This window comes from Convolutriloba macropyga, chromosome 4, assembly GCF_964194025.1.
Source record: "Convolutriloba macropyga chromosome 4, txConMacr16.3, whole genome shotgun sequence".
NCBI classification, from domain to species: Eukaryota; Metazoa; Xenacoelomorpha; order Acoela; family Convolutidae; genus Convolutriloba; species Convolutriloba macropyga.
This window is the reverse complement of record NC_134471.1, coordinates 61,685,243-61,703,233: the sequence shown is the minus strand read 5'-3', so window position 1 is coordinate 61,703,233 and position 17,991 is coordinate 61,685,243. Positions and strand designations below refer to the sequence as shown.

The 17,991-nt window shown below is 35.3% G+C and overlaps 2 protein-coding genes across 6 annotated transcripts in view; one reads left to right on the top strand and one right to left on the bottom strand.

Moving 5' to 3' along the window:
* The window catches only part of LOC142337805 (DNA repair protein RAD51 homolog 3-like), a 79,899-nt gene extending 62,184 nt beyond the window's left edge, over positions 1 to 17,715 (bottom strand). Inside the window, exons 1-2 of the mRNA XM_075387327.1 lie at positions 17,373 to 17,715; positions 12,211 to 12,569 (exon numbers count right to left, since the gene is read on the bottom strand). Coding sequence (XP_075243442.1) covers positions 12,211 to 12,565 — 355 coding nt within the window. The 5' untranslated portion in view covers positions 12,566 to 12,569; positions 17,373 to 17,715. The remainder of the gene's footprint in view (positions 1 to 12,210; positions 12,570 to 17,372) is intronic.
* Positions 4,006 to 11,524, top strand: LOC142337806 (uncharacterized). 5 transcript variants are annotated; one of them, XM_075387332.1, is made up of 7 exons: positions 4,006 to 4,197; positions 4,764 to 4,811; positions 5,710 to 5,900; positions 6,514 to 6,728; positions 8,336 to 8,407; positions 8,597 to 8,735; positions 11,035 to 11,524. In XM_075387332.1, the coding sequence occupies exons 3-7, from the start codon at positions 5,773 to 5,775 to the stop codon at positions 11,183 to 11,185; spliced, it is 705 nt and encodes a 234-aa protein (XP_075243447.1). In that variant the 5' UTR covers positions 4,006 to 4,197; positions 4,764 to 4,811; positions 5,710 to 5,772; the 3' UTR covers positions 11,186 to 11,524. The 5 variants fall into 5 exon arrangements, with proteins under 5 accessions (XP_075243447.1, XP_075243446.1, XP_075243445.1 ...); XM_075387331.1 differs by having other exon boundaries at positions 5,682 to 5,900; XM_075387330.1 differs by having other exon boundaries at positions 4,006 to 4,209.
* Positions 17,716 to 17,991: the final 276 nt, after the last annotated feature.

Genomic DNA, 17,991 nt, shown 5'->3' with positions numbered 1-17,991 from the left:
GTTTTTTCGTCTATTTTGACGCTATATCATCAATTTCTGTCGTATCCCAGTTTTTTCATTCAAAATGTTTCGATCTTACAGCTTTTCTGACGTTTCGCCCTTGAAATCCTCAGTACATTCACTTTTGGGTTTCCAGAAGCCTCGCTCAATGTGCTTCGGTCATCAGTTTCACTCCTAGCGTTGGTGACCAAAACCACACTTCTCTCTCTTTGTGGAGTCCGGAAATCGGCTGTGAAATGATTCTGGTTCGTTATCACTGTCGGTGGACCAAATGTTGTGCCTCGTTCTCGTATCGAGTAATAAGTTTGAATATTTCTTGAAAGAAAAAGTATATAAAATTCAAGACTCAATTTGTAAGGCTTTACTATGTATCGGGACATAGACAAACTCACGAAGAAATTTTCATGATCTATTTACGTATAGAAACATGTGTAACAAGCGTATCTCGAACGTACAAGACGATAACATTACCTATGATAACACACAAAAAACCATAAGCTCTCTATACGAGAGAAAACCGCATGTTTTTTACTGCATTAGACAACCAGAAGGTCGTCCGCCAAACGTATCTTTGATCTCTAGTTGAAGGTCGAAAAGAGGTCAAAAACCTATTAAGTTTAACCTAAAAACCATACACAAAATTTTATGGGGGCAAAAAGTTCTGACTTTGACGGGATTCGAACCAGCGACCTCTGGGGCGCGGGCCAGAGGTCTTAACCGCTCGGCGAAATGGGCTATAGAACAATCTGTGCGAACGCACATGTTATTTCCTCTCGCTTGAACGCATTTGCATTGGCAACAATTTTCAAATTAGAAATCAATTATTGAAAAATCGAACTCAGCGGCAAATTAGGGCCCAGGAACATACCTTATAATTTCAACATTTGTTTTTGCTTTAACACTGTTTGCGTAAAATTGTTTGAAATTTTGAATTCTGCTGTGTTTGTTGTCGTATTGTAGTCTTTTGACTTAGTCCCACTAATTACAAGTCCAATTGGCTTCCCAAGCAAAAACAAATTAATCGAATTGATATTTTTACCTGACAGTTTTTGATTGTTATATAATTTCAAAATTGATTTATAAAAATAATTTTTTTGGAGAATTTGTCACATTTACTTTTTAGCGTAGTGTTAGCAAAGAGAGAGCACTCATCCTTTTTCAAGAGAATTAGAATATAGTGTTTATTGCTGTAGTATCTGTTAATTAGTTGTTTTTTGACCTTGGTACAAAGTTTTTTTTATTATTTTACAATTTTTTTTATTTTTGTTTTTGATTTACATTTTCCAATTTTTAGGGTTTTTTTTTGCTGTGTTGTTCGACTATCACGTTAAACATGGCGTTGATAGAAGGCACAATTGATTACATTTGCAGTTTTGAAGTTTTTTGTTGACAGATTTTGATTTGAAGTCTTGACATTTCTTTGTATAAAATTAATTGACCTTTTGATTTTTGGCCGTATGTTTCGTTTTGTAGTTGCACCATAATCTGCATATTGACAGGTCTAGATGACTGCCCATGGAAATGCGAACGAAGCCATTTATTGACTTCAGACGGTAGCTTATGGTTTTCCAGACTTTGAAATTAATTGATTTCAAAAAGAATAAGCGTGTTTTCTAACTTTGGCCTTTTGATTTTGGTTTACTTGTTAGGTTTTTTTAAAAAAAAACAGATCACTTATTTTTTGTCAAAATGCAAGGCAGTTTAATGGTTTAATTTTTGTGTGAAGTTATTTTTACGTTGCTATTAGTATTTTTAATGGAAAAATTAGATAAAAATTGAGTTTTTGGTCATATTCAATGCTTGTAGTTTTCACTTGATTTTGCTATCCATATTTTCTCTTAATCTCCTTTCTGTCATCGGCCTTCTAATAAGGCATAGTTCAAGTTTTTAGTGTTTTGAGTTTAAAGCATTTTGTTAAAATGTAAAAGACAATAATTTAAAACAATATATGAGGTTTTCTTTTTCTTCCTCATTTGGGTGACATATGTCAAAAATAAGGTTCAGCGGCGTCAGAACAATATGTGCGAACGCACATTACTGCGCCTCATTGCTGTTTCAAAAAATGAAAACCAAATAGCTGGTTGGGAAATGAAAACCAAAACTCGGGAATGAAATAAAAAATTATTTACTTGGACATAAAATGAATATAAAACCGTGAACATAAAATGAAAAAAAGCATATATGAAAAATTCTGTCCTGCATAAACTTACTTTCAACTTCCGCTGTACTAAGAAATGTTTGTGAAATAGATCATTATCTTTTGATGGGATTTTTTTTTTAAAATGATAAATAGAGAGGAAGGGTGAAGAAAAAGGAAGAAATGGAGAACAAAAAAGGAAGAAACCAAGAACAAAAAGTCAATCTGAAGACATTTCTCTAAAAATTTTTTCTGAAAAATCCTTGGGATGACGCACCTCGTGGAAACACCTTGTGGACAGATGACTCAAAACTAAACAGGCAATGAAAATTTATACAACAATCTAAGACTAAACAAAGGGATATCAAATTTTTCCAACAATTTGCAAACACTGAAGTAGAATTTGATATATTTTAGCCCTCGGTTGTCTTAATTAGATACAAAATACACCCCCAGAACCCTCTGGCACTGTACATAGCATTCGAGCGAAAGCGTTCTCGTGCGACGGGTCCTATTTCCCTTGAGATTTATGTTCTAACATCACATAGACGTCTTTTGTAGAATCTACGAGAGCCACATTTCAAACACTGGGAACGATTTTGATTTATTTTTACCCTTTGGTTCTCTAAATAAGTCGAAATATAAAACGTAGATCCCTTGGACTGATGATTTATGTTCATATGACATATATTTATGACATATATCCAACCCCCTGATTATTTCTTACCCCGATTCTCTAGATGCGTAACTCCTTAATTTAGTCATGACTTTTGGTTTTCTACGGCATAGTTAGAACTACTACTTTTGTATGGATGTATTGATTAGTGTACTGGGGAGAGTTGAGACGAGCAAAGCCCGTCATTAAAATTTGATCATCAAAAGTGGTTCTCGAATTTTAAACAAACTGCCAACAAAAAAAATGGCCTCTGAAGCAGCCATTTTTTCAGTACATTCAATCGAGCAGCATACAATCAACTTAAAACTGATGGAAAAACTTAATATTTCCATAAGTACAGAGGTGTAAGAAAAATGATTTCAGAGGATTCTTCTCAGTCTTATAGGAATCTCACTTCTTTTATGAAAGACATATGGCGGTTAGTTTTAAAAAGATTGGAACTGTTCTTCCACACTCCCTGCACTTCGACTCGAAATTAATAAATATTACTTAGCACTGTATTAAATTATTTAGAGGTGAAGTTTTCTGCTTTCTAGGCAGATTTTTGCTTACTTAGCACCAGAAAAAATGTTTCTTAACAAAAGTAATGAAGCTTTTTATTTAACATTTTCCATTTTTTTGTACTTTTCTCACAGTACTCTGCTTAGAGGACGGCAAATTAATTAGTGCTCGGTAGTGTTTTAGAGAGCCTATGGTATGTCACTAAACTTTGAGACAGGGAGCTTAATTTGAAAGATTAAGACTTAAAAGATTAAGACTTAGACTAAAAAAATTGAAAGTCAAAGTTTTTCATCCGAAATTTAATGTCCTGTAGGACACTCAGTTTAGGACTTTCACTTCTTTAAGTCTAGGTTAAACCTTTTAAACTAAGAAATCTATATTTTGACAGTTGAATCAATCCTCTATAAATAATCGGTTGATTTGCTATCGGAGACAAGAGATGTTTAATTTCAACTCCTGTATAATTTTAAGAAAACTTTTCTTTCACTACTCTGCAAAATTGTACTCTCTAACTTCAATTTCAAACTAAAATCAACACTTTCGTACCCTTTGGTTCTCTAAATACGTTGGAACAAAATCTCAGCCCTCTCGGGCCTGGTGCCCAGAACTCGGGCACAAACGCTCTCGTGCCGGGGCACTAAATCCCTCGGGCGACAAAGCTAATTCTAACATGCTTAGAATACTGCTAAAGTGTACATAGGTTTTCTAAATATAGCATGGCATGGAAGGCGCGAAGAGCTCAGAAACCTCGAAAATAAAAAGTCACCAATACTCAACTTTTAACAATAACAGAAGTACGGCCATCACGAAAAATACAAATGAGATTGAACAAAATCAAGATAATTGTTACAGAATCAATGAAAAGAGCAAATACATTATAAACGTCAAAGTTTAAGTTAGCAACCCCCTAATTTTACGAAGTAAAAAGATCACGCATTTGTGAGCTCACTCCAATTTGTGAGCAAAAAAAATTTAAACCAAATTATTGCGCCATATTATACTAAAACTCTCGCTTGCCTATGAAATTGAGAGAACACGTAACAGTACCTAATCAAATACCCCCATGTGCAATTGATGAATTCTATCAAAGCTTTACAAGCAAAAGGAACTTAACATTTTTTCAAACAAAATTCACTTAGTTCAACACTAAAAGTTAACGCAACTGCAATTTCAATAATAAATGATCAAACGTGAAAATATGTCACAATTGGAGAAATTGTTTTGTCCTGTGAAACTGGAATGACGTTTATCAACTTCGCTTTGGGTACCTGCTAAGTTACCGCCACGTATTATCTCAATTTCCTAGGTAAGTGAGGGTAACGTACGAGATCAATGGTGAAAACTTAGTCAGCAAAATTTGATCATAGTTGTCGAAAATCATATTGCGTCAAATACTTATATTTTTTTGGGAATGCTGTGGGGGGATGCTAACATCCCTTTGACGTTCAGAATATCTGGATACCTTAATAATACAAGACCCATACAATCATTGACGAAGTAAACGCGCAAAAAGCGCTTTCAAACAAGAAACTTTAATTGATTTTGAAGTAATTTTTATCATCACAGTTTGCGCCGTGTTGGATTTTTGTGGCAATAGAGGCATAATAATCAGGTGTTTAATAGAACTAAATTCAGTAAAACTGATGAGCCTACTTGGAGACAAATCGAGATATAAATTTCCTGTAAGTCAAAATCAAGTGTAAGTCGAAATCACGTGATAACTGTTAACTTGCTCAGGCCTCCAAGTTTTTGCACTGTGAATTCAAAATATTACGGAACGACAATCATATCTCAATTTTTACCATACTTCTTTCATCTTTTTACAATATCAAGGAGTTAAAATCTATACATTTAGATTCTATTCATATAAAATTAGCAGGTCCGTAAAAGCAAGCCAAATAACATTTACCAAAAGACTTTCACAAATCTTTGAAAGAACATATGAGCGCATCCCAAAACTAATTTCAATGGTGCATTTACCAAAAATTGATTAATTGAATACGATCTTGAGTTAATTCTCCGCAAAATAAGGAAATTCAGCCGAATGCAACGGTTAAAAATTGTGAGCAAAACTGCTAAATCGGCATGTATATAAAGAGAAGTTTATTGTGTTCTTTTATGATGACAATGAAACAGACGACAAATATCCGAAGATGTAAGCTCGAAAGGAAATAGGGGATCGTTCTGAATTTCTCTCTTTTTTCAAGCATTTGTCGAGGATCAAAATTTTGTGAACAATAGTCCAATTTCCGTTGTTTTGTTAACATTTTTCGTAATGTTTGTTCAAATTTGATATTTTTTTCTGAAAATATATAAAATTGTTAACGAGGGTGTCATTGGTTATACGTGTTTACTTTTATCAATGAGTGTACATTTCTCCCCTTTACCGTAAAAGCACCGACTACAATACCAAGCCATAGATAGGCTTCAAAGACCGAAGATAGACTTCAAAGAAATAATGCCGAATAATCACTACAGTTCTAGATACCCTCTAGGGCCAGGTGCAAGACAGTCTAGTTACGATGCAGCCCCTTCACTGCCCGGTGAGATGAGGGTGAAACACCGTTTCAGAGGCGGATACCACAGGCAAAAACTACTATCAGTTCGCGCCTAAATTGGTTCTTTGCACCTCAAAAGTATAAAGGCATTAAAATTTAACCAAAAACCATTAAGTGCGACTATGGATGCAACAAATGAATACAGCTGTTTTTAAAAACCATTAAAAATCAGACGCTTAACAATATTTCCAAGTATGAGCCCCGACATCTCACAATTCTGAACGCACCAATTATTACAAAATACTAGCAATTTGGAAAATTTTAAATTTCGCTGATCAATCCCCAATAGACATAAAAGGTATTATGTCCAATATTAGATGCCAAAGATTGTCCGAACGTGTGCTAAACATAATGCTGATGAGGAAACAAAGTTGGCACAAAATTTAAGACCTAACACAAGTTTTGATTTGAATTCTATCCTTAGCTTATATCAAAAGCAGTGAAAATCTTTTTCATTCCGCTCTTTTTCATTCCGGGCGCATAGCGCAGCTAACTGTTTCCTGATTTTAACTAAATTTGATGAAAATTGTCAGCTTCGTTATGGTACGTAATGTCGCCAAAATCCTCATTAATGAACACTTTTTCAACATTGCCGAGATTGAAAAAAACATCGCTTTTTGGTATCTTTGCTTTGCCTGTAGTTACAAAATTAATTCCGAGTTGGCCCAAAATAACAAATCCCTCACCAATGACGATTTAAACTCAACTTTACAAGACAGCTCCCGAGACGTGATCAATTCCTCCAGCTTTCTCGTGCAAAAAGCAGAGGAGCATAAGAAGCGAAGGTCGCTCTTGTCAAGAATGCTCACGGGGAATTACTATCCTGGATGCTACCCATTTCAATTTCCACCCCGAGGTTCTACTATTATTTTTAATCATCCCTTTTCAGCCTTTCTTTTTTTACTAGCTTCAACCGTCAACTTAGATTTTGGAGTGCTTAGGTAAATCCACTAAAGTTACCAGAAAACAGATCTCCAAGACTATGTCATTTGAATGCAACCATAAGTAAAAACGTTACACATTGCCGTATATTTCGTAAGCTTTTCGAAGCACGCTCGTTTAAGTAAGTTCTCGTTTAAACTTCTATTTGTTCCGACCCCACCTTAGTGGGGGGAAGAAACTATATGCACAATTGGGTTTTTGTGCAGTCAATTTTTGCCGATCGATATATTCATCGTGGAAAGTTGCGACTGGTATCATTCGAAAGCTCTTAAGGCGTAGAGTATTAAATTAAAAAAAAATCCGAATTTCTCTTTTTGCAAGCATTTATCGAGGTTGAAATTTTCTTAACATTAGCCTGATTTCCATTGTTTTGTTCACTTTTCTTAATTTTTGTTCAAATTTTGCTGAAAATATACTGCTGAAAATTGTTAAACATTTTGTTATTGGTTTTACATTTGAAGATCAAAATGACTTGCTGAATTATGTGAACCAACTCTATTTGGTAAAAACGTCGCTAGATTGAAAATTCGGCATATTTTTTTAATTTTTCAAAAAATAGCAACAAATATACTTCAGCTCATTTTTTTCAAACTTTTGCGGTACTACAGACTTAAAAACTGCTGACAAAACCTCAGTACACCCATAAGAGTTCTATTTTACCTCCGGCTCCTGAGAAAAAACTTTGGAACTAACAATTTAACGGCCTTTCGCTAATTTAAATCGGTTTAATAAAAAAGAGCATCATTTGTTTTGATATATTAAATCTTTTGCACAAATATCTATTTAGCAACTTTTAGTATTAATTACATTTTTTAGCAGAAACACAGTGTTATGAAGGTCAATTTTGTTCTTAACGAGGATTATTACAATGAAATATAGCTCCAATTGTATTGAGGCGCAGTCCTTTTAAAAATCATTTTTGCAATTGTTTATCGCAATTAAATATGAGTCCACATTCAATTGAAGATAGATCCCATTTAAATAGAGGACCAAAGGACAAATATTTTCTGAGTACAGCCCATGGTTTCAAAGGCTCTCACAAAATGTTTCCCTAACTTTTTGGTACAATCTCTTCTCAATAGCTTCCTACTGTGAACATAAAATATATTCATCTCCTTCAGCTGACATTTGATGGTTTTAATAACATTGAATACACTTGTTTCAAAAATTTTTGTTTGAAAAATTGAATACACTTGTTTTCACAGAAAAAATTTTGAGCATTTGAAATTGCTCATTGTATTTGGTTCCTTTTCTTGCGATTTTATATTGCCACTAATGAAATCGTCCCCAATGATGTTCAAATTTTTTAGTTACAAGCGGATATAAAATTTTCTTGCCTTTAATAGATCATCATCATTTTTTGTAAAGTACAAGTTGATTTGTTTAAAATTAAATTTTATCTGATACTATTTTGACTTTGTTACTAATAAAAGATTTTGACTTTGTTCTAATACTAATATTGCGTTTTGTCCGTAATTAATGTTGTTTGTTGTTTTATTTTGAGTTTTTCTTGCATTGTAGGTTCCAACGGTCCGGCAGGTCCCAAAATTATGGCAGGTGCCAAGGGTCCTCTAATGCGGCATTCATTTAGAGGTTTGTGACATTTTTTAAACTCACACCAATTGTTTTCGAACAAAATGTGAGTTTTGAATGTTTCCTATCATTAATCTCTTCAATTAATTGAAAATGTGGATGAGCGGAGTACGAATATTATGTGCAAACGCATATTACCGAGCCTCCTTGTTAAGTTATAACAGCAACATCAGTTTAGAGGTACTTTAGATGACAATGATAATGGCACACTAAATGAGGGTGAAAGAAACCCTCCCCAACCTGGTGTCAATAATGAACTTCCTGTCGAACCAAGTGAATTAGGACCTACCGAAGAGAGCCCAAAATTCGGACCCGATTTGACACAAAAGTGAGTATAGGCGAACTACCTCGGTTGACGGTCCAAAATTATCTGTAAGTCCGGAGAAAACGATGGCTTGAATAACGCCTAAGGCTGTTCTATACCAAAAAAACATACAAAAATAAAAAGCTATTATTAGCACAAAAATATATTCACAAAGATTGTAGAGATGCTTCAGAATAATTTTTGTTGATAAAGGTTACAAAATTTTTAGTAGTTACCCAATTTGAGGTCTAGACCAAAGCAGTCTCTGATCAGGCGGTCCCAGACAAAAGTGAACTCTGATCAGACCGAAGTAACCTCTGAACAAACACTTCTGCGCTTGAAGCTCCGTTTTCGCCGGAAAACCTCCTCTGATCAGACTGGTGTGCGCTCGAAAGTCACTCATGACCAGACTAATGTGCATTCGAATCAGACTCAAGGGAGAAAATTCAAGTGCGTTCTAAATCTCCTCTGATCAGACAAGTTCGCTCAAATTAGTCTGTTCAGCAAACATGAACTAATCTCCTAATATCGATATAAAATATTCATTTCATAAAACAATGTGTTCAGTAATATATTCAACTAAGAAAAGGCCAATCTTAAGAGTATTGCTAATGAAAATAAAACCCGTGTTGAGAAAAAATATTAAGTATGCCATTGGTTTCTGCCACAATGGATCAACTAAATCTGCTTTCCATAAAAGCAAAGTCTCTAGATGAGTCTCTGATCAAAAGGCTGCAGCAAAAATCAAGTTTTTTTTGGTACGAAGTGACACAGGCAACAATACTCCGTAAAAATGCAACAAAATTTTGAAAAGCGCCCCAAACCCAAATGGTGTCTGATTAGACCCAATTGCAATCCGAATCTTTTCTGATTAGACTAGTGTGCGCTCAAAACCACCTCTTATCAGACAAGTTTCAGACCTTTGTCCAGACTAAATTGCACTCGACGACTTTTCAAGACCATGTCTTTCAAAGCCAAAGTCACCATGCGCAGTGCACTTGAAGATGGTCTGATCAGGAGTTTAATCGGTATACATGCCTCGAAGTGTGTTAAGACGCATGGAATTTTTCAAAAAAAACTTTCAAAATCTAAAACAATTGCAATCCAACGAAGTTTTGAATTGCATACAACTTCAGTACTGCAAAAATATATAAAATGCGTAGTGTTTTCATTAGTAATTAAATGCTCTCCGAGCAATTATATTTGTAGCAATTATATTAGGCCTGTGGCCTTTTTTATCTGATTTTTGTGACCGATTTTTTGTCTGAATCATTTGACTTTTCATCATCAAAAAAGGCATAAACAGGTAGCACCCAGAGGTTATTAAGTGCTGTTAGAGCCAAACTCACTAGTCTCCAAGAATGCGATTCATAGAAACCGTTTTGGAGACGTCTACTCATTGTGTGAAAAGCGGTTCTTAGAGTTTGAGCCCCCCTCCCCCACTTCGCCCGTCTCCCACAGCAGCCCCCAATCGCCACCCATGCAAAATCGTTCAAGCCGTGGCCCCGTGCAGCCACATGACGCCCCCCCCCACACACACACACCGCTGCGCTCACCTCACTCCCTTTGTTAAGCTAAAGCTAGCCTCACTAAACCGTACCTAGCTACTGACGAAGCCAACCGCTCGCCGGTCGTGTGAGATCAATTCGCCCGACGTTAACCGGTTATGTTTTGATTATTTGTAAATAGCTAAAAATCATGGGATAATCAGATCTTAACTCAATTCTTGGGATTGGAAATATTCATCAAAAATTTCTAATTCCAAATACACGCAACTAATACGGAACTTTTTGAACAAGTATCTGATCAAGTTTTCTGAATTTGAACGATATCAATTTTCAGAAAATCTTATGGTTTTGCAAACTCTGTCTCCAAAACCAAAACGATCGTAAGAGATGGGTCTGATTTAATGAACTCCCGTTGCAAATAAAAACTGGCATAACTCGATACACTGGTAAACACTAGCATAAAAAACATCGCAAAATGAAGTACCAAAAAGATGTTATACTTAAACTGCGAAACCGTGCAACTCATTCGTTGTCACTATACGAGGTCTAGAAACAACAATTGATGGAAACGTGAAAGACGGAAAAGTTCCAATACAATTTGTTGCGTAGCACATTGAGAAACAATGGTTTCTCAATCTGCTACGCAACAAATTTAGGCAGATTCTTTTCATGTACAACTTTTGATATTGAAAACTCTTGAACCATCGTCACAGTTTCCACGTAAATCGAACCGTTCCTTTCTACCCTCGTAAACACTCGCCCCCGCAGTTCCCAAACTCACAGCAATACATAATATATGATAAATTTGTATTCAGCTTGACATCCGAAGTGGAGACTCAAAACGAAGTGCTTTATGAAGCAGGGAACAGACCCCGACACCCATCGCTATTTGACAGGGACACAGAAATGCTCCGAACTCCTATTAGGGGTAGTGGAATTAGCTATACATTGTTAGACGAGGATTGACAGACACCTGCTCTTGGCTTGAGCGGCCAATAAAACTAACTGGTTGCTTTAATTACTAAGACGTGATGTTGAGATAGAACAAACGAGAAACCATCAATACACTCATTATTCAATCAAACTTTTTCTTGCATGGTATCCAAACCAATCAAATATGAAATTTAAATGCCTTAAAATATCCTAAACACTGAAAAGGTTCGCATTGTGCGTGTTTTGCATTTTGAGTATACTGTTTATTACGCTCAGAGGAGAAAATTCAAAATAGACAGACAAAGAACTGACTAAACTGTTAAAACTCCGACTGTGCAAAATCAATAGGATTTAACAGCCTTAACTTTTGAATATAATAAATAGTAATAACATCAACCACAGTGCAGACTTTTTCAAATCATTTAGAATGCTGAGCTCTGCAAAAATCACTCTCGGGATTGCAACTACTTGGATCGAATATCAAAGCGAAGATTGCAGACTGAAACGGTAGTGTAAATAGCCTCCTCGTCAGTCCCATCAAGTGCCATAAATATTTACTTGTTACATTTATTTGTACTTCCTGCTCCAAAAGGAAAACTATTTTTTACAGGCACTCAGGGTTACAAGCAATTTTCAGAGAAACAAAAATTCGAACTTAATAACGTTTAAAACAAACATGGCGATTAAAAATATTGAATAACGTCTGGCGTCATCGCAAATTTCCCAAAACTGATCAAAGGTGAAATTGTCAAATATGTTAGTTAAATTTTGCGATAATAAAACTATTATATCATTATCAAAATGACATGTATAATTAACCCAATTAATAGCTTGCTAGGATTGGCTTTCTCCACTTTTAGTTAATAGAAACTGAAGTCAATAACTCCCGCCAGCGAAACAGAACTTGATACCCCTTGCCAGTACATGCAAGATCTTGAATCTTGATAACCTCAAATTCTTATAAATTCATGCCATGATCTGTCAAGTTCTTTCCAAGATGTATCAATTAAATTTTTGGCACCACTTGCTAAGTTTTTGATTTTCTCTCACAATCTTACCTTGTCTAAATCCACATCCTAATTGATTGTCAATACTCTTTGAAAAGCTTCGAACACAGAATTTCTTTCTTTCTTCAGTTTGTTTCAATAGCTGATAGCCGCTTTGTTTCTTAACTCCATGCACACACCTCTTGAACTGTTTGCATTTTGATTCGACTTCTCTAATTTGATCTTCAGATAAAACCTTTCTCATATCGTCAATTTTAGAGGAAAATTCCTGGGAAGAGCGCACTTTAAGATGGGACAGGGCTGTCCGTGTTTCAGGGTTCAGATGCAATAATTCCAGTTGGAAATCAACCCTTTTTGAGATTTCAAACATTTTGTCTGGATGCGGCTCTTCCGTTGCTCCATCCATCAATCTCAAATGCAAAACAAAAATTTAATCAAAAAATTAGTCATAAGCTTTAAGAAGGTGAGGATTAGTTTGCGGTTATAGTTGTCAGATGTGGCAACTTAACAAATATTTTTACGAACCATGTCTCTATTTCAAAAATTAACAGAAATTTCAACCAGTTTGTTCTACCTCATAGATTGAAAACATTCGAAAAAAATGGTACACTGAATTTCATCATTTACACTGATCAACATAATTTCAGTTGATTAATTGCTATTGAAGTTCATAGCAATTATTGTAAACGTGTTGGCCTTTTTTATGCAAATTTTTTGCTTGAACATTTTGCGCTTTTCTTCTAGAACATTTTTTGACTTCTCAAGTAACTTTTTCACGCTTTCGTGTGTCTATTTTTGAGTGTCTCTATTGCTCTCACTCCAAAGTAAAGCTTGTTGCTAATAAAGCTTGTTGTAAAGTCGGTTACAGCATAGCAAAAATTAGGGCCTGATAGCCGAGTGTTCAGTCCAACTGGTTACGGATTGAGAGGTCAGTGGTTCGAGTCCCGGCAGAGTGAAATGTTTTTCTACCCGCCTGTCGTTTGAGAGCAATTCTTCCGACATTAGTCGCTTTATGTTTTTTATTGCCAAATTTGTTCTATCAGGAAAAAGTGTCTAAGCTTTCCCTGTCAAAGTAAAATTTTCAACAATGGTGGTCTGGTACTGTCTAGAAAAACGACTGTAACTGTGGAGTCAAAGTCATGAGAAATATAATTTTTAATAGATCTCAAACGAAATTCGAAGCAATTATATTAGACCTGTAGGTCTTTTTTATGCAATTTTTCACTTGACCAAAATTTCGTCTGACTCTTTTGACTTTTCGTCCTCAAAGATGGGATAAACAGGTAGCGCCCAGCGGGCATTAAAAGCTCTTTCAGCCTTTCAGCTCTGTTTCAGCTCAAACTGTTTTGGAGACCTGTACTTATGGTGTGAAGGGCGGCTCTTAGAAATTGATCCCACTCCCCACCCAACCACCACCCCCACATCAATCCACTTTTGCACCCCCGCTGCGGTGCATCCCCACTGCGCTCACCTGACGCCCCTTCAATTAATCTAAAGCTACCCTCATTAAACCGTGGCTAGCTACTGACGAAGTCAACCGCTAACCGGTCGTTTGAGAGCAATTCGCGCGACGTAAGTCGGTTATATTTAATGTATCGCTGGATGGTTTTTAACTAGATATTTGAGTGGCGTGGTTTTTTTTTTCAATTTAGATGTGTCTTTGTTTCTATCTCTATTATACGGAACGCATGTCTATTCTTTCGCAGCTATTCCGGCAATCTGGTTTGAAAAATACATTTGGTAACAACGTCCAAATAGTATCAGGTATAATCTGAACTAAACAAATTTACATGAGCTTTACAATGAAGTGTATCGACGAGACCATGTAACAAGTCGACAAAAACAAGAGCAAAATGGCAAAGCTCAAAATTCTATTAAATTTTGTAAGACAAATAAGTTCAGAGGTCACAACAACCATCAGTTTTCTTCTGAACATACAAGATAAAATCCATGTAACTGCTTGAGAGACCAAAATCCCCTGTCTTTAGTGAAAATCAGCCAAAAGACTACAAAATAACAACAAATACTTGCAAGACTCAACAAAATCTAGGAAAAATTATAAAAAATAGTTTTGAAGCCTTTAAAAGCATGAGCTAATAACGGAATAGATTTTACATGTCTGCGTTGGTCTTCATTTAACTCATTTGAGCATCAATATGGCCGGTTTCTAGAGGGGCAAAATAAATAGAATCAAAGAACCACAAATATTGAGCAGTATAAATTATATAATAATTTTATTAGTCCTCTCGTTCTTTTTTATGCAATTTTTCACTTGACCAATATTTCGTCTGACTCTTTTCGTCCTAAAAAAAAGGATAAAAAGGTACCGCCCAGCGAACATTAAGTGCACTTAGAGCTATTCAGCTCTGTTTCAGTTCAAACTGTTTTGGAGACTTGAACTTATGGTGTGAAGGGCGCTTCTTAGAGGTTGAAGACAACCCCATTGTTGACCCCCCCACTATTGCCCCAGCCCCCACCACTCTGTTACCCCACCCCACTCTTGCCCTACCCCCCATCAGCCCCACGGTGCAGACCCCCACCCGTGGCTAGCTACTGACGAACAACCGCTCGTTAAAAACGCAAATTTCTACTAATTTTCACAATTTTTTTCGAGCTTTTTGAAAATCTTTGTCATTTTTTGAGTTTTATCAGCCCTAAGTGCCAAGGAAATTCCTCTGGGGTTTGATAATAGGTTACTGCATAGTTTCGTGTGGTAGTTGAATGGTTTCAAAATTTTAACACCACGAATTTTAGCAATTTTTTTTGAAAAATAGCAATTTTTTCAATTTTGTTCATTCATTTTTCAATATTCACGTCTTTCCAGACACAGGGGCCAGAAAACCACCTTGAGGGTTTGATAATAGGTAACTGAAAAAATTTTATTTGCGATGGAATAGTTTTCAAATTTTTAATATCACTACCTTTAGCAATTTTTTGAAAAACTTGATTATTTTTAAGTTTTTCTTGAAATTTTGTAAGACAAAAAAGTTCAGAGGTCACAACAACCATCAGTTTTCTTCTGAACATACAAGATAAAATCCAGGTAACTGCTTGAGAGACCAAAATCACCTGTCTTTAGTGAAACTCAGCCAAAAGACTACAAAATAACACAAATACTTGCAAGACTCAACAAAATATAGGAAAAATTATAAAAAATAGTTTTGAAGCCTTTAAAAGCATGAGCTAATAACGGAATAGATTTTATATGTCTGCGTTGGCCTTCATTTAAATCATTTGAGCATCAATATGGCCGGTTTCTAAAGTGGCAATATAAAAAGAATCAAAGAACCACAAATATTGACCAGTATCAATTATATAATAATTTTATTAGTCCAGTCGTTCTTTTTTATGCAATTTTTCACTTGACCAACATTTCGTCTGACTCTTTTGACTTTTCATCCTCAAAAAAGAGATAAACAGGTAGCGCCCAGCGAACATTAAGTGCACTTAGAGCTATTCAGCTCTGTTTCAGTTCAAACTGTTTTGGAGACTTGAACTTATGGTGTGAAGGGCGCTTCTTAGAGGTTGAAGACAACCCCATTGTTGACCCCCCCCCCACTATTGCCCCCGCCTCCACCACTCTGTTACCCCCGCCCCACTCTTGCCCTACCCCCCATCAGCCCCACGGTGCAGCCACCCCCCCCCCCCACCCGTGGCTAGCTACTGACGAACAACCGCTCGTTAAAAACGCAAATTTCTACTAATTTTCACAATTTTTTTCGAGCTTTTTGAAAATCTTTGTCATTTTTTGAGTTTTATCAGCCCTAAGTGCCAAGGAAATTCCTCTGGGGTTTGATAATAGGTTACTGCATAGTTTCGTGTGGTAGTTGAATGGTTTCCAAATTTTAACACCACGAATTTTAGCAATTTTTTTTGAAAAATAGCAATTTTTTCAATTTTGTTCATTCGTTTTTCAATATTCACGTCTTTCCAGACACAGGGGCCAGAAAACCACCTTGAGGGTTTGATAATAAGTAACTGAAAAAATTTTATTTGCGATGGAATAGTTTTCAAATGTTTAATATCACTAACGTTATCAATTTTTTGAAAAAACTTGATTATTTTTAAGTTTATTAAGTTTTTCTTGAAATTTTTTGTCATTTTTTGTCATTATTAAGTTTTTCTTGAAATTTTTTGTCATTTTTTTAGGTTTCTCCAGCCTCAAGAGCCACACAACCTCCTCTAGGGTCTGATAATAGGTTACTGCACAGTTTTTCGATGTAATGGAAAGTTTTTAAAGATTTTAATATTACGAACTTCAGCAATTTTTTAAAATATTTGCAATTTTAAGTGTTTTAAATATTTTAATTTTTTTATATTTTCCGGCACCATTGTCCTAAGTACCTCCTCCATGGTTTGATAAGAAGCTGCTGCAAACTTTCTAGAGCTTATGGAACAATTACCAAAGTTTAAATAACTAGAGTTTTAGCAATTTTTTGATAAAATTAAATTTTTTTTAATTTTTCGAAAATTATTATCATGTTCCAAGATTATGGATCATTATGAGCCATTGAAACTATTTAAGGCTTGAAATAGGGATACTGTATAGTGTAACGAAAGAATGAAGTGGTTCTGAAGATTTTAATATCACAAATTTTAGCAAGATTTTGTTAAAACTTGCAATTGTTTTTAAAATTTTTGAATATTTTCGTCCTTTTCTGTGTTTAAACATCATTACTGGCCAACGAAACTTTTTAAATCCTGCAAATTGGTTACTTGACAAAACTCCAGAGACACAAACTCGTTTTGAACACTTTTTTCACTGCCAAATCTGGAAACTTCTTTTAAATTTTGCAATATTTTAAAAATTTTGAAAATATCAGTTTTCTGTTTGATTTATTATCTAACAAGGCTAGAAAACTAAGAGTTTCAGAGTCAAATCAAGCTAAAGCTAGCCTCACTAAACCGTGGCTAGCTACTGACGAAGCCAACCGCTCATCTGTCGTTTGAGAGCAATTTGCCCGACTTTAGTCGGTTATGTTCTATGCTTTTTTTCGATGTCAATTTTTTCCGAATAAGAATGCAATAATGATAGAAAAAATGCTGTCTCCGGGTTTTATGACGATGAAAAAGATTTGTTAATGCGAGCTAAAAGAGAACAAAAACAATACGGCTTTATTACCCTATATTAAACACATACAATAATTTATCAGAAGGATTGGTTCAAAGTAAGCAAATATATATTTATTCAATATGAATCCTTGTTAAATTACCTGATGACAGTTTGGAATAATTAGCCGATGAGGATAATTTACCACTACCAACACCACCACTCGTAACTCTACTTCCACTATTGATATCTGTACTAGCATAATTACTACCGCTATAACTATTGTTCAGTTTAGTACTCGTCGAATTCTCAATTACTTTGTCGTAGAATTTGCTTAGTGTAACTGCACATGAAGTTCCTGGTTGAACAGTACTTGGGTTGAGACAATTTAATTTGATTGTATCACAGGCTCCGAGGTCTTTTCCGATTGTCGTCACTCGGTCAAGTCTGGCAGGGCTCGGCATCATGTCAGCTTTAGTGCCCACTACTAGAACTGGAACTGAGAGGTACCTAAACATTAACGAGAATAATCGAAAAAGCAGGATTATTTCCGGATTCACAGGGTTAGAGGTTGCAAACGTGGAGACTCATCATTAACGTTTGTAACATTATTACATTAAGGCGAAAATACTATTCAAATGCTTTACCAATTCTCTTTTTTTTTTGGGTTTCGCATCAAGTTTCATAGTTTTTCAATGCCTTCAAAAAGATTTTTTTAAAATTCAAATTTCAAATGAACGATTTTCAGATGCTTACTATTAAGTTTTTCTTAAGTTTTTATT

Excerpts from the sequence above, each read along its gene's own strand:
- LOC142337806 (XM_075387332.1), top strand. The coding sequence starts at position 5,773 with ATGCCGAATAATCACTACAGTTCTAGATACCCTCTAGGGCCAGGTGCA. Across the intron at positions 8,408-8,596 it reads AATGCGGCATTCATTTAGAG|ATGACAATGATAATGGCACA; the intron begins GTTTGTGACATT and ends GAGGTACTTTAG. Across the intron at positions 8,736-11,034 it reads GGACCCGATTTGACACAAAA|CTTGACATCCGAAGTGGAGA; the intron begins GTGAGTATAGGC and ends ATTTGTATTCAG.